General features: G+C 39.6%; 2 protein-coding genes across 2 annotated transcripts; both read left to right on the top strand.

Moving 5' to 3' along the window:
- The first annotated feature begins 5,361 nt into the window (after nt 1–5,361).
- LOC146731680 (uncharacterized) lies at nt 5,362–6,546 on the top strand. Its single transcript, XM_085493005.1, has one exon. It carries the CDS (start codon nt 5,362–5,364, stop codon nt 6,544–6,546), a length of 1,185 nt encoding a protein of 394 aa, XP_085349131.1.
- Nucleotides 6,547–18,527: 11,981 nt separating this feature from the next.
- Nucleotides 18,528–19,577, top strand: LOC102802706 (solute carrier family 35 member G1-like). Its single transcript, XM_085493004.1, has one exon. The coding sequence runs from the start codon at nt 18,528–18,530 to the stop codon at nt 19,575–19,577; it is 1,050 nt and encodes a 349-aa protein (XP_085349130.1).
- Nucleotides 19,578–20,586: the final 1,009 nt, after the last annotated feature.

Here is a 20,586-nt window from a genome sequence, read left to right as displayed (position 1 = left end):
TTGGACCCCTAAGGCGCGAGGGGTGATGCCCAGATCTCGCGCCTACATGCAAATTTTCGTACCGCCGCCTCTGTTATTACTACTACTTTTTTCAGTCAGCCTTTCTATTTTACCTCCATGGACTTCTCAATCGCGAGTATACTAGCATTGCATGGATATTTACTTTTTTGAAGACAGGGAATTATTTCGTTATCGTGGGAGAAAATTTGTAATGGCCCAGTCCCTCAAAATGCTCTGGATACGCTATTGTTAAAAGGTGTGAACCGAATATCAGAAAATGTCAGCGTTTCGATTTCCAGCTGATTTGGTGACGTCATAGTTTTGCTTTCATTGTTGGGTACGAACGTTCTGTTTCGTTTTTTTATATATATTACTTCAGTAATTGGGTTCAAATAGTTGCCGGGAATGCCGTTAAAGAAATTTGGCTCGTACAAGAATTTTATTGCGATTGATTTTTAATCAAAACTTTCACGGTAGTTTCGTCTCGTTGCGCATCTTATTATGGCGAAGTCTTAAAATTAAACCCTTTGTCGGGGAACTATTTAGAGACCGTACTGCTGATTTGAATGTGTGTCCAATTTTGATATAATATCGCTAGGTTAATGTAGGTAGTTTATACTGTTGTGGTGCCATGCTAAGTCGAAATAAACGTCGCTAGTTTTGGAAGCCTTGTTTTCAGAAGATTTTAGATTTCTAGACGATTCGGCCCTGGTCAATAAAGCCCTGGTAAATAAAAGACGTTACGGCGCTGGCATGGACGTTACGATCCCAAAACAGGTTGGTCGCTACGGCCCTGGTATAACTTATATTCGATATGTGTTCACAATGTCAACTGTTACGCTCAAATGTTGGGACGTAATCTTGGTAAATTTCTACATAAAGCATTCAACCTTAGAAGGGAGTTTTCGTTACTATCGGTATAATAATTTTGTTATATATATATATATGTATTTTACAATTTCTGTACATTCTCCAGTGCTTGTGTATTCTTTTGTTTTTTTGTTATGTATAGTCATATGGGCCTGTGGCCTAAAAGACAATATACAATAAACTACCTTATACTAAAATGTTGGGATTTTAAACACGCTGTAGATGTATAGTGTTGTATTTTATATTACAGTTGCATACACACTTCGTCTTTAGGTATAAGCAGGTTTTATCATGATTTGTTTTCTCTTTTGGAGCATTTTTCGCGGAATAAGGTCGAGGTCGATTCGCCTCCGATTCAATATGTTAATGAGAAACCATACTAGTAAGTTTAACGGCGATTCAATACGCCATTCCATGCTAACAAGGTCGTACTTCGTGTTCTCGTTTTTTTCCAAAATGACCAAAATCATTGCATGATTTACACACGGGAGCGGTACACGTGTATGTCAATAGGCATGCGTCCATGAAAAACGCACAGATTTGAGAGGAAATGACGTCGCGCATACGTGTATGCTAATTTTATGTTAATGTGAGGTAACATTCGGTAAAAAAAAAAACGCAGTGACAATAACTCGACAAGCGTTTTCTAAACCGTTGCAGATGGTCAAGGAATGTGGTTGGCGTGGGTGTTAATGGGAAAAAACCCATTGTTTGTTCTTCTTTGTGATTGTGATTGTCTTTGAGAATATCCACTCGGGGATGTGCACTCTAACACGCTGCTAGAGACTTTGGACAAGCGAAACACAAAACGCATACAAAACACGCACAGTAAAAATTGGTTGACGAGCTTTTTTTTTAAACCGTTTGTGGAAGGACTGTGGTTAGCGTGGGGGTGTTAATCGGAAAAAGCTATTGTTTGATTTTCCTTTGTGGTTGGTCCTGGCGACGTTTGGGGATCGTGCATTGTGTTTGAGCTTGGGAATGTGCACGTTGCTAGAGACTTCGGACAAGCGAAAATCAAAACGACTCTCTGAGGATATATGTTTAAATTATTCACTTTCTGATAACTTGACTTCGCTTATTATACCGGTCTGGAAACGGCTAGCGTTCTCAGATAAATGGACGTGCTTTAACAGATATTCGAAATGAAAGACTGTAAACAACTCACCGTTAATGATATTTCACTTCAGTAATAACAAACAGTTGTAAAATATACGCACTATCCCGGTTTATTCGACGCCAACAGCCGCTACCCGCATTCACTAAATGTTTATTGCTAATCCCCCTAAGACAATGGCCGCTTCGATAGCGGTGATAGGGGGACTGTGGATAAACAAATGAAGTGAACGACTGTGTGGAAACAGGACCTACGAAAATATCAACAATCACAATTTACCGGTATATCCTATATATTTGCAATCTTGTAAAAGGTTCGAATTAAATTAGTCCATACGATTACCATCTCTGTAATTTTGGTTGTGAAGAGGACCGCCATTGGTTTGACCATGGAAGGTACTAAGAGGGACTGTGGTTTGACGATTGAGATTTTGCGTGATTTAAAGAGCTTCAACGTGAATCACCAACTTGGGAGACGGTAGGGAAAGGTAGTCAGTACTTTATGCGGGGTGTCAATGTTGGGTTCGAAACGAATCAGTGACCTCATGAAACTACCTCATGGTTTGTATTTCCATGGTTATGTCACAGAGTTGTAAGCTTTTTTTCTTGTCTGTGCTTGTTGTCGGAATCATTCAGGACACGTGGTATGTTTGTAGTTATAACACACGTCCTTTATTGTGAAGGATTCTACCAGGGAGACACCGTACAACTTGAATATGTTGCCATAAGTTGGTTGATATATGACAGTCTCACTGCTACGCCCGAAGATACATGTTGTTGGACAACCCATTGATGTACTAGAGAATGTACTAGAGAGGACAACCACAACTGACGAAGATGACCGACCGACGACGAAAACCGACGACGACCACCCCCAAAATGAAATCCCTCTCGTCTTTTTATAGGGAAGGGGGTCATTGGATCACGTGGTATTCGTAATGGTTGTATTTTGTAGGCAGTTCAAAATTGTTAATTATTCATTTGCATACTTTTCATTTGCATAGCTTCGTTTGTTTGTTTAATTCCTCCACTGCGCATGATTCTCGTAGCCAATTCGCTTAGTTCTGTTTACATGCACTGTTTACATCGCACGCTGTTCGTGCCCAGTCATTTCTGTTCGGGTTATTTTCAATTTACTTTCTTGCTATGCCAAGAAGTAAGCGGCGCTCAACATGCTCTGGCTGCAAGCTCGATGTGGAAGCTCACACCTTGGGCAAGCACGGAAAATTCTGCACCGGTCCACCGCCAGAGGAAGAGAACCGCCGTTCACCGAACAGCTCAACTGCCGTCCCTAAGTCGTCTCCTTCCACCTCGAAGCATCGACGTCACTCGCCCATAGTCTCACACGCGGAACCACATAGATATTTTGACGAGTTTTCAGACGGGGATGAAGACGACCAAGCCGAGTTAGCTATTTTGCAGCGCCAGAAACAATCCTTGTTGGTGAGAATCGCGAAGCAAAAATTACAAGCGGAAATCTCCCAGCTAGAATGGAATTCAAAAGTTGTTCCTTGAACGCACATCCACCAACCACAGGCCTATCATCCACGCGCCAACAGGGCACATCGCCTTCTGATCACCAAATCTCTGACATTTCACTAGCGGAACTTCGCAAAATGACGAATCTCCGATCGCAGGTTGATCACGATTTGTCACCATACTTAGACGCCATTGGAGCGAACAAAGGACACGAGGCTGAGAACAAAGGACCAGCCGGTGAGTACATTATTCGCGACAGTCTCATTAATTCCCCCGGGCGTCACGCCGGGAAAAAGTTGCCTGGTTTGAAATCTCCAGAACAGTTTGTTCCATCATTCTTTTCTTCACATGGACTGAAATACGACGACTTATCACTTGATCAATTTCTACAGGACTACACGCTCTTACTGCAGGACCCATCCATGTCCAAAGCAGAACAAAAGGGCCGGTTACGTCTCCTGCACGATTTGTTTGTTAAACTACCATTGTACAAATGGCCCATTGTCCGGAGCTATCACGCGGCAGTGGCTCGTTTAATCGATGATAACAGACGTACATGGGACAGCGATTACTCAGACGTGAAAGAACTGTTTTTGATTTCTCAGCCGACAAGTTGAAATCAGTCACCCAGAAACGGACAACAAACAACAACAACAGAAATACCTCCAACCGGACAGTTCGCCCGTATTAGTGTGCACAGCTTTCAACGAGAAAGGTTCTTGCTCATTTGATCCATGCAAATTTAAACACATTTGCAATCATTGCTATGTCACCCGCAATCGCTTTAATAATCACAGCGAAAAGGACTGCAAACAGAAGTCAGACATGTCCATGTCATCTCTGCACCGTGACAAACCAATCTCCTCGTGACTCCATGCGCAGCCTTCAGACATCACATCAACGACCTGTAACCTCCCCGTTAGATCAACGCCTATACACGTATCTCCGGACGATAGTGTTATCTCACTCGATTCGGTTAGCAACAACATCACCGGGTCTGACCCAACACTTTCAGTCATCACAAGTGTGTCAGGGGGCTCCACATCTACACCACCAGCAGCTACATCACTGTTGTCACTTACGCACACGGCATTACCCAAACTCAGCACCACAGTCTTCATCGATAATAACAAGTTCGAATCCCTCGCTCTCGCCGGTCATTCAACAACCACACTGACATCAAGCATGATCAAAGCGCCAACATCGCAGGCAGTCCTCAGCGACATGAACTTCGACCCCGCACCTCATCACAACACAAGCAGGTCCAGGGCTACACACTCGTCATTGACATCATCATCAACTACAGCAACAACAACAACAACAACAACTTCTCCACCATCAGCTGATCATTCGTCACTGTCGCCCAGAAACTCTGTGCCGCCAGATCGCATTATTTCTAACATTGACGGCAGTATTGCACAACATTACATTGATTTACATCGCAGAATCTCCGCTTCAGGCCTTTATAACTTTCAAGGTTGTCGCATCCCGGTCTCTTCCGGTCTGAACATTCAGTCTTGGCGCCATCTTCTACGCAATTACGACGATTACATCTGCGACTTCTTAGAATTCGGTTGGCCCATCAACTACTCGCGCGACTTTCTTCCTACTTCACACGCAACAAATCACACCTCGGCTTTACATTTCGCTGAGCACGTGGACAGTTTTCTGGAATCAGAGCTATCTCTCGGCGCATCTGTTGGACCGTTCGACACTCCGCCATTGTCACACCTGCTCATTACCTCACCATTAATGACCGTGGCTAAGAAGGGCTCATCTTCCCGTTGCGTGGTCGTGGACTTAAGTTTTCCAGAAGGCTACTCGGTCAACGATGACATCCCAGGGGACAGTTACATCGGGGATGATTATAAGCTCAGATATCCTACAGTTGACTCCATGTTAGATCGCATTCGTACACTTTGTTCCGGTTGCCTCCTTTACAAACGCGACCTCAGCAGGGCATACCGTCAACTTCGCGTGGATCAGAGAGACTACCACCTTCTCGGCTATTCTTGGAAAGGGAAATACTACTTTGACGTTTCACCACCTTTCGGGTTACGCACAGCAGCCTTAATGTGTCAACGGTCAACCAATGCAGTGCGTCACATCCTACGCAACCAAGGGCACGAGGTGATCAATTATATCGATGATTTCGGCGGAGATGAGTTACCAATCAACGCTACTGCGGCTTTTGAGTATTTAGGGAATCTGCTAAACGAGCTCAGCCTTCAGGAATCCGTGGCTAAAGCATGTGCTCCTGCTACTAGTATGACTTTTCTCGGTTCTGAATTTGACACAGTCAACATGACCATTGCCGTACCCACCGCGAAACTCACTCAAATTCATAAAGTACTATCCAACTGGGACAATCGCTCCTCTTGTTCCCGCACAGAATTACAAAGTCTCATCGGTCTCTTGTCCTATGTCTCAAATTGCGTCCGCCCGGGTCGCTTGTTTATTTCCCGCATGCTGTCCACGCTTCGCACATTCTCTGCTAAACATTCCCGCACCCGCATCGACGCAGATTTTCGCAAAGACCTCTTATGGTGGAAGACGTTTTTACAGGACAATAACGGCGTTTCTATCATACACACCCAACCTTGGTTCCCGCCAGATACTGTCGTGTGTACAGACGCATGCCTTTCAGGCTGCGGCGGCGTCTCAGTTACCCACTTCTTCCGCTCTCCTTTCCCACAACACATCATCAACATGGGTTTGTCTATCAATGCATTGGAATTGCTTGCAGTCGTGGTCGCACTCAAGCTCTGGTTCCATACTTGGTGCGGGCTTCGCTTGCAAATAACCTCTGACAACACTACAACGGTTGCATTGATCAACTCTCATCGTACCCATTCAGATTTCGAACTCAGCTGTTTGCGGGAGATTGCATACTTCCAAGCATGTTTTGAATTCAATCTCTGGGCTGTACACATCCCCGGTCGGAGCAACGTTGCTGACGCTCCAAGCCGTTCACATTTATCTGGCATTTACAAGTCTCATGTGGAAGAGTTAGAGTCAAACTTTGGCATCTCAGAAGTTGTTGTACCTCAGGAAACGTTCCAGTTTATTCATCCTTGGTAACTTGTAGCATTTTCTTTTTCGCTCCTGCAGGTTGTCAAGCTCCGCTCGCCGATCTGGACCACCAGGCGTACCGCTCACTCCACTCAGCTTTTGCTTCTGGTTCATTGCGCAACATTACAACTCAATGGCGTGCATTCTTCCTCTTCTGCCGTTTCTTTTGCATCCAGCCAGTTCCGGCCACAACACGAACGATTATTCGCTACACACAGTTCCTCGCCCGCTTGTTTTCATGCACAGCATCTATCCGCAACTACCTCAACGGCGTTCGGCTGCTGCATCTTTTCGTCTCCGAGACCCCACCTTCACTCGACTCATTCGAACTGCGCCTTGTCTTCCGAGCAATACAGCGTATAACAGCGCACCAGCCTCGCCGCAAGTTGCCTATCACACCGGATATCCTTCTTCGAATTCATCGTCTCTTAGACTTTACACGCCTGCTGCACGTTACGCTGTGGTCCGCTTTCTTCATCGCATTTTTTTTGTTCCTGCATAAGTCCAACCTGGTGCCCCCTTCAGATACAGCTTATGACGCCTGCATTCATCTCTCGCGGGGCAGTGTCGGATACAACACCACAGGTTTGATCATTCGTATCACATGGTCCAAAACCATACAGTTCGGCGAACGAGTTCTGCACATTCCCATCCTGGCTATCCCTGGCTCTGCCCTCTGCCCAGTATCAGCCTACAAGCAGATGGTGGACATGTTGCCAGCACCTTCAGAAGCTCCCCTGTTCCTTGCGCCGTCATCTACCGGCAGACTGCATTCTTTGACCTACCAGTCTTTTGTTCGACATCTGCGATCATTGCTCAGCTCCACAGGGCTGGACCCAAACAGCTACTCCGGTCACAGCTTTCGTCGCGGAGGTGCTTCCTTCGCATTTCAGTCGGGTGCAGACCCTGAAGCAATTAAAGCGCAAGGCGACTGGCGCTCACAAGCTTACCTGCTCTACATGGAATCTTCATTCGGTCGTCGCCTCAGGACGGCATCATGCATTCGCGCTGCTATCAAGTCTGGCCAAGTCGATCTGACACTTTGAACATTTGCTTTTGGCGGCTTTCATTTTTGGCCTTTTAATGCTGTATTTCACTGTATGCCAGAAATGTAATTTTAGATTCAACAGAATTAAACTAACTTTTTATTTTTATTTTGCCGCCAATTCGCTTGAGTCGGGTTCGTTCTTTGCCAGTGAATAATTGTTGTATTTTGTAGGCAGTTCAAAATTGTTAATTATTCATTTCCATAGTTTTGTTTGTTTGTTTAATTCCTCCACTGCGCATGATTCTCGTAGCCAATTCGCTTCGTTCTGTTTACATGCACTGTTTACATCGCACGCTGTTCGTGCCCAGTCATTTCTGTTCGGGTTATTTTCACCCACCCACCCACCCATTTTTTCTCGCAGTCATGCCAGCTCGCTTTTCTATCATTTTGTATTAGTATCATGCTTTGTTTTGTTTCGTTCTTGTTTTTGAGTGCTTTTTATCGTGTTGTCACAGTTCTGTTTTTGCCTTTTAATGCTGTATTTCACTGTATGCCAGACATGTAATTTTAGATTCAACAGAATTAAACTAACTTTTTATTTTCTTTTGCCGCCAATTCGCTTGAGTCGGGTTCGTTCTTTGCCAGTGAATAATTTAGTTACATTGCAGGCAGACCCATCAATATGTAAATATAACTAATTGGCGTACTGTGGGTATAGTAGTTGTATTGAGCGTCCATTAATGGAGAGTTCACAATCAATACCAAAGTAATAAAACACCAAGACAATTGAATGTTAGGTAACGCTTGGTGACCTTTACAAAATAAACGAGAATGACAGGGACTTCACGGTGGCTTAATACATGGTTTAAGAATATTCAAATGATAACATGATAATTTTCATATGACCTCACTCCATAAAATGTGTCCTTGCTCAAAAGTATCCAAGGCTGTTAACATGCTAATTTTCCCATCCGAAAAAAAATGTTCGTCGCCAAAAAATCAACCAAGCTGAAACCCTTTGTGTCATCAAAATCCGCCTCTCAAAATGCAGGAAATAGCGTTTCAGAAGATCTAGATTTCAGAAGATCTAGATTGCAAATCCCACCTCTCATGCATAATTTCCATGAAGGCGCGACATGTCTAACTTAAAAATTTTTAGACTTTTTTTAGACATTTTTAGACGATATTATCGATAATATCGGAGAAAAACGAACTGTCGCAATAGTTGCCCAGACAGACCTGTCTAACTTAGACATTTTTAGACTTTTTAGACATTTTTAGACGATATTATCGATAATATCGGAGAAAAACGAACTGTCCCAAAAGTTGTCCAGACAGACCTGTCTAACATAGACATTTTTAGACGATAATATCGGAGAAAAACGAACTGTCCCAATAGTTGTCCAGACAGACCTGTCTAACTTAGACATTTTTAGACTTTTTAGACATTGTTAGACGATATTATCGATAATATCGGAGAAAAACGAACTGTCCCAATAGTTGTCCAGACAGACCTGTCTAACTTAGACATTTTTAGACTTTTTTTTAGACATTTTTAGACGATATTATCGATAATATCGGAGAAAAACGAACTGTCGCAATAGTTGCCCAGACAGACCTGTCTAACTTAGACATTTTTAGACTTTTTTAGACTTTTTTAGACGATATTATCGATAATATCGGAGAAAAATGAACTGTCCCAATAGTTGTCCAGACAGACCTGTCTAACTTAGACATTTTTAGACTTTTTTAGACATTGTTAGACGATATTATTGATAATATCGGAGAAAACGAACTGTCCCCATAGTTGTCCAGACAGACCTGTCTAACTTAGACATTTTTAGACTTTTTTAGACATTTTTATACGATATTATCGATAATATCGGAGAAAAACGAACTGTCCCAAAAGTTGTCCAGACAGACCTGTCTAACTTAGACATTTTTAGACTTTTTTAGACATTTTTAGACGATATTATCGATAATATCGGAGAACAACGAACTGTCGCAATAGTTGCCCAGACAGACCTGTCTAACTTAGACATTTTTAGACTTTTTTTAGACATTGTTAGACGATATTATCGATAATATCGGAGAAAAACGAAATGTCCCAATAGTTGTCCAGACAGACCTGTCTAACTTAGACATTTTTAGACATTTTTAGACGATATTATCGATAATATCGGAGAAAAACGAACTGTCTTAATAGTTGTCCAGACAGACCTGTCTAACTTAGACATTTTTAGACTTTTTTAGACATTTTTAGACGATATTATCGATAATATCGGAGAAAAACGAACTGTCCCCATAGTTGCCCAGACAGACCTGTCTAACTTAGACATTTTTAGACTTTTTTAGACATTTTTAGACAATATTATCGATAATATCGGAGAAAAACGAACTGTCCCAATAGTTGTCCAGACAGAACTGTCTAACTTAGACAATTTTAGACTTTTTTAGACATTTTTAGACGATAATATCGGATAACGTTAAAAATTGCAATGTCGCGCCTTCCTCATAATTTCGCCGCCACCCCTATCTCTGTATTATGCTACATTGCAGGGATCTCGAAAATTGCGCTATGTCGTCATTTACGTGATGGAAATATAAAAATAATTTTTATTCATAATTGCAAGCAACACAGGGAGCGTCCGTCTCATTGGCGGATTTAGATGGGGGTCGAGGGGGCCGCGGCCCCCCCTATTTTTAACAACCAACAGGGCTTCGCGCCATCGGCGCTCGCGAACTTGAACTTGGCCTTAGGCCAACTTATCGCCCCCCCCTATTCCAGAATCCTAGATCCGCCAGCCAAGGATCATTTATTCGGCCGAAACCTCAACATTAAACCTTGGCAGATTTTACCACGATTTACTGTCACACGCGCTCAAACGATTCACCTCGGTTCATTTGCATCACCCAATCAGAACTCACGATAGAAACGACACATTACTTAGTAAAATTCAGGTAAAATTTAAATAGTGGAATATACAAAAGAACGTCAAAGAAAAAAAATTCGCTCAGTGCTATATCTAAGGGAAATGATGTGTTTGTTGTAACCACAATCCCTCTAGGTACTGTGTTGCAACGAAGACCAGATCGGGCAAGTCGATATGTTACCAGTTTCGATTGTTTTGTCAGTTTACTGAAAAAAAAGTTTGCACAAATATTTAGACATTACTTCTGTTCTTGACTCCGGCTGGATCAGCGCAAAGCATACACGCCGCTATTGTTTTGATCTGTGATGAGCTCCCCGACCTTCACATTTATGACACAGCAACGCTGATTGGCGGCGCCCGCTCCTTGGCGCGCCCAATCAAATGACTCGATTTAACTGCAGTGAAATATAGCTTTTCCTGACACGATCACGCACGGGTTAGTGGGCCGGTTATGAATGGCGCTATATCTTGAAACGTTTGGAAATTTTCGGTATAAATTTCGACGTAAGTTTATTTTTTCATACATCGACTCGCATGTCAATGCACACGTTTGTCTGCATTATTTTTATATATCAATACATCACGTGGTGGACTTATCTAGTCAAGTACGTTCTTACATAGCAGCTGTATGTCGGGGTTCACGTGAAAAGTGACCTAGATCCAATTTAGCTGTTTTCAACGTGACAAACAGCACAATTTGCAATATATAGTACTTCAATGTATGTATGTATTTAAATGCAGATTTTAATTGTGTAGATTTGAGCCGATTGAATCGAATAAAGGGTTGTGATAGGCCGGGGTTAGGGTATACTAGTATTTAGGGCTGTGAAATAAGAGATGGTATGCAACTGTGGTAAACTGATTCCTTGGTACAGCATCGACCGTGTACTGTTGCCGTCAGATTGATCGTATTTTTAATTTTGGTGAGTGTAGTGCACACATTTATTGTCGACGGTTAGTTAGTTTAATTAGTTTAGTACAGCTGTATACATTTTTTTATAATTTTTATAGGGTAGCGGGCTTATACTTATACCATCATTGTCCTGCAAATACAGAAATACTTTCAAATGATTAATAAATCTAGTTTTAGAATAATCCATAGGAACAATATAGGGAGTCAGCTATATCGAATTAAAACAAATACATGTATAACTGTACATGTGTGATATGATATATATTTAAAATTTGAATATGGTCGATCCAGACATATATGTGTGTATAGAAAATATATGTGTATAAGTCCATGTTTTTGAAATTTGTATGAATGAGGATATATACTTAGACTAAAATTATGACAGATATATTAAAAGCTCACCATTCTCTATTCTCATGTCGGTTTGTAACAAATTCTTTCTCTTAATTATTTTACAAGAACATTATTTCACCATATGCTTACCGATAGATCTAATCGACTTCACTTTAGAAGCAATCATTACACCTTAATAAATAAGAGAATATTTGACAATGTGCAAATTTAGTATACACAATAAATTCTTTATAGTTGTATGTATTCCTCAAAAGAGTGGAAGACGAACGAATATATTTTTGTTTCAGTGCCAAATTATGTGGCATGTGTAATTTTTGGTCAATATTTTTTTTTAACTATGAATGAATAATAAATAATATTATTATACATCTGTCACCGTAACGCCATATGTTACAGCGTGCCGTAATTTTGCGGTATTTTACGGGGTATTTTCACCCTACCATATTAGGAAATGCGAATTCCAAATATGGAATTATTACGCGCGTAAGCGTTCTCTAATAATAAAAACAAACATGGCTGCCACCAGAATTTAACCGGACTCCATACAAAGAATTTCGCTGATTCTGTTCTAAACTTTTTAGATTTCGGCATTCCTATGATGTATCCTTGGTAGGAAAAGATGTATAATAATAAGGTTATTACGAAGATACCATAGTATACTCAACTCACTTATATTCTCTGTTGAAATCCCAGCTTTAATGTAGCATATATCTGCTCTGCTATTCAATATAATAATTTAAAATGTGTTTAGTTTAAACAATAAATATACAATAAGTATGTGCATGCACTTATGTGTAATGTGAAAAAAGTAATATTTGACCTACAATACATGCAATTTATGTTTGAGAAACACTAATATTGAAAAAGTAAAAAAAAATGGCAAAAATCATCCAATTAGCTGGGATGAATTTTCAACATCAAAAATGAATACCATTCGGCATTCTTGTTTCAGTCCGGTCCAGGAAAAACAGAAATGCCATATTTTGATGACTTTTGGGGAGGACAATGATGGCCGTTCGGCCATCTGATCAGTGGAAAATTGAACGAATATGCTTTCCAAGTTGTATTACTATGAATGTGATCTAGAATGTCCAGCCATGTCAAAGATATAGATCTGGAACAGCATTCATTAAACATAAATGCATTTAAAAACTAATCTACAGAAAATTACATACAGTTTGATGCATGTATCAAGTTTCAACAAAATACATTCAAACGTGGATTTTGATGATTTTTATTCTCAACTGAAAACAGTCAAAAAGCTTAAAGATTGGATTCAATTCATCCCCTACAATATCTTAAAAGTGCATGGACCAATTTTCACCAAAGTTTGTACATGCTTTAAAGTTCTTTTATCACAATCTAATTCAGAATGGTCCTGTGACAGCCATTTTGTTTTATGAAACCTTTGCACATTTTGGCTTATATCACAGACCACCAATTAAATTTGGTTCATAGAAAACTCCAGCTTGTTAAAGAAGCTGATATATATTGCAATCCAATTCAAGATAGTTGTCATCTAACAGCTGATGGACTGCGACTGCAATTTCGTAATATTCAACCTTACAAGTTTGAGACATGGTCGAAATTCCCCACCAGACCTTACGAGTAAACATTCTGTGAGCGAACATAAAAAGGAAAGACAAAAAAATAAGTCACCCGCCTTGAGACCTTGTTCAGTATGCTAAAAGGAAGTCAAGAACCGCTGCGTGTGTTTCATGGGCACTATGCATGCCAGTGAAGAAAGATGTAAGATATCACATGAAAGGACCGATGGGTCTCCTTTGTCAGAGAAGTGCCCGTTAAAAAAGTGTTTGGGTCTATAAAGCTTAAAATGCGTGCGCTTTAGCAAGCACATCATTGTTTGAATAATTGATTGATACCAAAATAATAGCATATATTATACAGTTGTCGAGAGCTGACATTAATTAATATATAATATAGGATAGCTGTTAATATTCGATATAGGACTGGGTTTTATGTTTTCTTCTGGAGAATGGCGGTCCAAATCTATTTTACCTGACATCCGGGGTCAAGGACTCGAGGTTACTATGGTGACTATGACCCCACATCATTTTCTTTCACTGTCAATTTTTAAAAAAATGTTGGGTGTCTGTCTCATGGTAAACAACTTCCATCATTTTTAATTACTAAAAATTTAAAATATTAGAAAAGATGATTTTTGTAATCCGTAATTTATATTTAATGAACTACTTTTTAAGGATCATATCCAATCAAATATAAATAAACCATTTTTAAGTACTATGTTAAGTCAGTCATCACCACAAACAAGACTTGGTATACTAGTACCCAGTAACATATTTGTCTGAATAATTGGTCCCAGAGGCTCGCTTTCTTCTCTCTGAAGACTTTGCTTGATGCCAAACGTGACAAGTGGAAACAAGTTATAAATGCTTACCTAACAAATATACCAACTGATTTTCCATGCCTACCCCACTACAGCTTCGAACTGCACGAGTCTGATAATTTGAAACAGCTTATGCAGTACACTAGTTTCTCCAGACTTTGCTATAGTATAGTGTCCACAGTTTGTTTTAGTTGGGATCAGAGCTCATATTTCAATAGAATAGCTCCAGACTGTAATCAACCTGTCAGAACTCATTGTAGACTCAGCGATGTACGTTTATTCCCGTTATCGATGTTTATTTGATGGTTCAGTTTTTCTGGGACTGATTATTTATTTTAATTTATACTGTCGTTTTCACTGTATATGAACTGCCCAATGTAACTGTGTACAAACTTATACATGTAGGCTTCGTTGTATATTGGCAGTGTATTTTGCTCTTGTGCCTATATGTATACTAAAGCACTTAAGGTTACGAGTTGTTTTGGAATCGACTGTCAACAGCCATAAAAACGCCGTTTATGCTGTCCTCACGGACTATTTTTACATTTTTTTTACATGTATGTATAGTATGGATAGTATAGAAGTGAGCGGCTATCCACGAACGATTCTAGGTAGTGACCGGTAAATGTAACGTCTGTGAAAAGTCAATGATCCTAATGGCAATTTATAGTCACAGAATTTCGGAGCGATTGCCCAGGTTTTTTTTTTGTTCATTCTTAAATAGAGACACGATCTGAAAAAGAATATAATAAATTCACCTATTTCCATACCGGATATGTTGAAAAGAAATTAACTGTTACTCCATATATAGATATACGCATCATGATTGATTAAGGGAGCTATGAATAAACGGATGATAATTCACTGACTGAATACATATATACTAAATATAGTGCAATTGAATATCAAATAATAAACATTTGCAAGCAAGCAGGTTCCAGATCCAGATTAGAATGACCCAAGAGCTATGAGCCCCATATCAAACAGGACGCGGCACGACGACTGCCGCCCTTCAAGTAGTATTTCCCTGGAGCTACATTGAGGGAATCAAATGAATTAATTTTCCCCACTGTAATGCTGAAGATTCTCAAGGATTGGATTGTTTTCAGTCTCCGTACTAAAGTCGTCGTGCCTCGCCCTGCTCGATATGAGATGTACACAACGCAAACAAATGCATTTATTTTACATGAAATTCGAACACTCGCTGCGCGGAGACAACCATCATTTAGGTAAATGATTTACGACTCACAAATCTGTAATATTAATAATGGGACACAGATACTTATACACGTTTAGGTGACAGTGTAATATAGCGTGTCGATATAACGGGTATACATGAAATGAAAATACCCTGTTTTATAAATTAAATAACAGTCACCAAAATAAAGCACAAAATAATGTCATCCACATTTGATAAGGGAATGGCCATTTATTATTCCGAGGGGGGGGGGCAATTCTTGGTGCTTTTTCAAAAAAATCAATGGGCCCCTTTATTCATTTTGTAAAAGAAGGTGCCCCTTTAGAAAAATTGAAAAATGTGTACCCTCTCTCTCTCTCTCGCGTTTTATTTATCTTTAACGTGTATTGTCGAAAATGTTAACATATGTTAATTTCATTTGAAATTGAATTACCAGACCTGGTCCTTTCTTTTTAATTAATGTCCTATTATTATATTTATTCAGAGTCAGAAATGTATTTATATTTCAATAAATGTTAAACAGGACAGCTGCCACATGTTTTGGGGAGTCAAGTGAAATTAGTATGCTGGGGCGGTCACGACAGTTCACCGGTGCCACCGCGGCCACTGGGCGCGAGACGAAGGCTCGTTGGTAGGAGGTTAACATGTATACTGGCATACTCTGTTAAGGTGTCTCCCGTAACGTCCGTACGCGCGTGTTTCAAAATAAATGTGGGAAAACACTTATGAATAATCTGCCGACCATTATATGGAGGTGCCCTTACGGGGAGAACATACCATGTTTTGAACTAGATAAGAGTTTCTCAAATTCACCTGTCATCGGTATAGGCACAAAACAGCTAATAACTAATCTCGACGGAAGTAAATTGGTGAATTTCAATATTCTTATGATCCGAGGAACCGGTGCAATTGATCAGCTGTTCGCCGAATATAATGCTATATATTATGCAATATGACACTGTTTACGTCTATTGAAATTATTCTAGATCTAATTTAAATTGCTAATTGAAAATATGCTATAAAAGTTAGTCAGATAGTCACAGAGGATTTCAGTTATAGGTAGGTCAGTCTTCCGTTACAATTAAATATTAACTGCCGTGCCGACAAGATTCCTTTTACTTGCTTGGAGTATGGTATACGGAACACTCCACACTATAGACCACGTGTTTGTTATCCAATGAATCTAGTTGACTTTGAGTGAGTATATAATATTGTCTATCGACGCGCAGATTAATCTAATAACTGTGTTTTGTTGTTGAAAAGTGTACATCTCCACTGAGCTGTTCACTAAATTGGTTCAAACCAATGGGAAGAAATATATTTTTAGTAAGGTCTGATGAAAATATATGTAAAGAATAACATTGCCGTCGTTGAAATTTAATTCGCATACCAGTTGAGTTTGTTTCGACTTCGCTATTACGGTAAAAATGACATCAATTTTCATTTTGTGAACTATTCCATTATTTGGTGAATAACAAGATCAAATAATGCAACGACTTGTGTTTTCAAATTCCAGTTCAAACTAACCGGTTGACTGTTTCACAAGTTTCATCTCTTTTATACTGTAAACAAACTAATTATTCACTGTTTTTTGCAATTTTCGTTGATAAGAAAATTCGCTAAATTAAATCCACGAGAACATGTAAACTATCTGTTTTGCAGTAGAACTTATTGATTGTCTGGCAAATCCGTGAAACTTAAAGTCCAGTGAAATTGCTCAAAGCGCCAAAACAGCGAAATTAAATGTCAAAGAGAAAATAAATGGTTTTACAGTATTCGGCTTTACATGAATACCGACAAGTTAAAAGTTATCTTCTCTATAAATGAGTTTAGTAATGTTTAAATGACAAGAATACTGCAATGTTACCAGGGACGCCGATAGCAGCATTACAATGTCCATGCAAACATTTATTTAGAGACATTCAACTTTTAATCAGTATTGCTACATATTCCATTAAATAATAAATTTAAAAATTGCTCTGAATTCATCATGTTTATTCATTATTATACTGCAAAGAAATTCTCTTTGTTTGAAGGGATGCCAAATATAGTAAATTTTAATTGTTGTTAACAGACAAGCTGCTCTCTGATTGGTCTGACTGAAGAGTGTTAGGACCGTGTAGCCAATCAGGCGCAATCTCTATTATTGTTGTTGGATTAGTTCTTATGGTTCAGTTTCCCGTCCGACGTTTGAAAGAGCCTTGGTGCCGAACAATCCCGGAGCCAAATACAGTATTCTCCATTCTTTTTGAAACCCTATCTGTCTTACCGGGTACTAATCATGCACATAGTTTAATAACTGTAACACAATTATAGTTTACCAACTATTACTAAACATGTATGAAACAATAAAACATATTAACTTGTTTTCCGAAGTATGTCACTTTCATGTTTAATTAAAATACAACACAGTTTAATTTATTTTATATAATTTGATCTAATTATGATATACAGAGACAGTAATTAATATTAATAACAGCTGTCACATACTCATTGTTTTTATGAATTTAAATAAATTGAAGCGGATGTGTGACAAATACCGACAAAGCAGACAAGGGTTACGCTTAGTTGGCTTCCCTGCGCTGTATATGCTGTACCGTAATTTAAGCAAACTCTTGAAAACCAAGTTGCTGGTACATATGTTCTTTTTGGGGGTGTTGCCCCTAGAGAAATTCTTGATGTTTGCATAAATGTCCAAATGATATTTATCATTTCAAATGAATAATTATAAACACAGTACGCCGAATTTTGTTAAAAGGCAACATAAATGTGTACAATATTATGGTGTACTTGTTCAAACCTGTGGTCTAGAATGTTGACCACGTATTTTTCTGGATTAGGGATAAATAAGTAGTTTTTCTGCCCAAATTTGACATTCCTGCTGAGAATTGCTGTCCAATTTATCTTTATTATCTTAATGTATTCAAACGTCGAGTGTATGGGTACTTAATACACATTTAATACACAGTTTAATATTCTTACGCCAGACTGAGGGGACCCTCCTATAATTGCGTGTTCTAGTAATGACTTACAAGTCTTACACGTACTGTCTATGATACAAGGCCAGTACTGTGCATCGATGTTCGGCGGACTGTGGAGGTTTCAAACCTACTTGAGACTGTGTAATATTCTATGATAAACAATCCCCGTATGCACATTGCATGTTCAGACAAACTCTATAATTTGCAGACAACCCTTATATGTGACAATTTTTATTTCAGATTCGACACGTAAATATGCTTCCAAGTGAACACAGGCTTGCTGTACCCGAGGACGGTTCCTATACGGAAGACTTGATACAAGAAGACGACGATACGTGGGACGATTGCCCTGAGAAGCCGGGGAGGAATTGCGTTACGGGATTGATGTCGCACAAAGGAATGATATTGGCTCTTTTTTCAAGTTTTTTCTTCGCCTTGAGTTTCATCAGTGCCAAGCTGGTGACCACGGTACATCCTCTAGAGAAGACGTTGATTCGCATGGTGATTCAGCTGTCCTGTGCTACCCCAAGTATTCTCTACAAAAACGTTTCTTTCTTTGGACCAAAAGACTTTTCTTATAAATGGCTGATTCTACGAAGCCTCTTCGGAAGTTTTCGGATCACGTGCACCTTTATCGCCATAAATTTGATGCTCGTAGGAGACGCTGTCGTGATATTCTCCGTCAACCCTATTTTCACGGCTTTTTTAAGCTGCTGTTGTCTCAAAGAATCCGTTCAATCCGTCGACTTTCTTTTTGCGCTTGTCAGCGTAGCGGGCGTTGTTGTTATCACGAAACCGCCTTTTATGTTTTTTGAAGTGAACGCGATGACTACTAGCACCTCCGTCGACAGTTCACTGATTGGGGCCGGCGTTGCTTTAATTGAAGCATTGCTTGCATCAATGGTGTTTGTTTCAAGTAGAAAAATAGGAAAAGAAATGAACTTTTTAGCGATCTTGTTTTACTATTCAATTTGCGGAATAGTCACTACACTATCACTTCTGTATATTTTAGATGCGTTTTCATTGCCTGCTTCACTCAATGAAGGGATTTTCTTAGGACTTGTGGGATTCTTTGGATTCGTCGGGCAACTTTTTCTGACATCGTCGCTGCAATGCGAGAAGGCCGTCAACGTGGCAATTGTGCGAACAATGGACATCGTCTTTTCATACGTTTTACAATACATGTGGCTTGGACAGAAGTCAGAATGGTCAGCTCTAGGCGGCGCTATTCTTGTGATGATTTCCAGCGCAGGTATTGTAATAAGACAAACATATTACGGAAAGAAAAACAAAGCAGAACTTTGAAAAACGTAATCGTAGCAGGAACGCAATTTGGACAAATATAAGTCACTCAACATAACTAACGTCTGGAGATTAAAAAGGAAAGAAAAAAGGGAGCGCCATACCTTGCTACTCCCAGGGGTGAACTTATCGCTCCATAAACGTATGGGAAACTAGCGAAATATAATGAAGACAATCAAGTTTGTACGTACCCAAGATCGTATATGAGACTATAAATCGGATAAGATAAAAAAAAATAATAACACAAACAAGCTGGTTATTCATGATGAATATAATGTATTCGTTTTGTGACTCATAACACATCGTCTTAAAGTTCAAGCCACTATCGGTGGTACTGGGGAAGACAGAATGAAATGGAGAATCTAACAGGTGAACCGTCGTGAAGACGACATAAAACTACGTAGCATTATATCATATAGATATCCTTTTGGAGCGTGCAGTGAACCTTCTCTGCAAATATTCCTCTTGCTTCTATCAGAAATAAAAGTATCCATTTTTAAGTCTCAGTTTCGTCATTGTCTGAATCACACTGTTTCGCAAGCTCGATGTAAAGATACGAATATAGTACTGAGGCGATGACGGAATAAACGAACTTTGGTTGTCCAAGATGTTCGAAAACTAGAACTTCTGGATTTGTCTCCGTCATTGCGTGTACCTACCAGTTCAAAATGTATCTCGAACATACCCGGACAGATTACATCTTGTCCATTCTTATTACGATCTGCTAGTCGGCTATTATCAAATATTTCTTTCATTTCAGAACCAGACGTGTACGATCGAATTTTGTTCTTGGTACATACATTGAACGTTATGAACTGTTTGTGTTTTCAGATCGAATTCAACATGATCGTCTAGTGATCACTCTGTTTTAATGATGCTGTTCCCGATCCATAACTTTCACACTGACCGACTTTAATCACACTGTATACATACAAATCATGTCACACACGTTCACATGCATTTGTTTATCGACATGAATCAATACAACACAATATTGACAATAATGAAGTTC

Source organism: Saccoglossus kowalevskii, chromosome 18, assembly GCF_978046115.1.
Source record: "Saccoglossus kowalevskii chromosome 18, keSacKowa6.1, whole genome shotgun sequence".
NCBI lineage: Eukaryota > Metazoa > Hemichordata > Enteropneusta > Harrimaniidae > Saccoglossus > Saccoglossus kowalevskii.
Note: the sequence above shows the minus strand (reverse complement) of the source record. Positions and strands in the feature narration are given on the sequence as shown.

What these genes read in the sequence shown, in the direction of transcription:
- LOC102802706 (XM_085493004.1), top strand. Translation starts at nt 18,528, where the DNA reads ATGCTTCCAAGTGAACACAGGCTTGCTGTACCCGAGGACGGTTCCTAT.
- LOC146731680 (XM_085493005.1), top strand. Translation starts at nt 5,362, where the DNA reads ATGTTAGATCGCATTCGTACACTTTGTTCCGGTTGCCTCCTTTACAAA.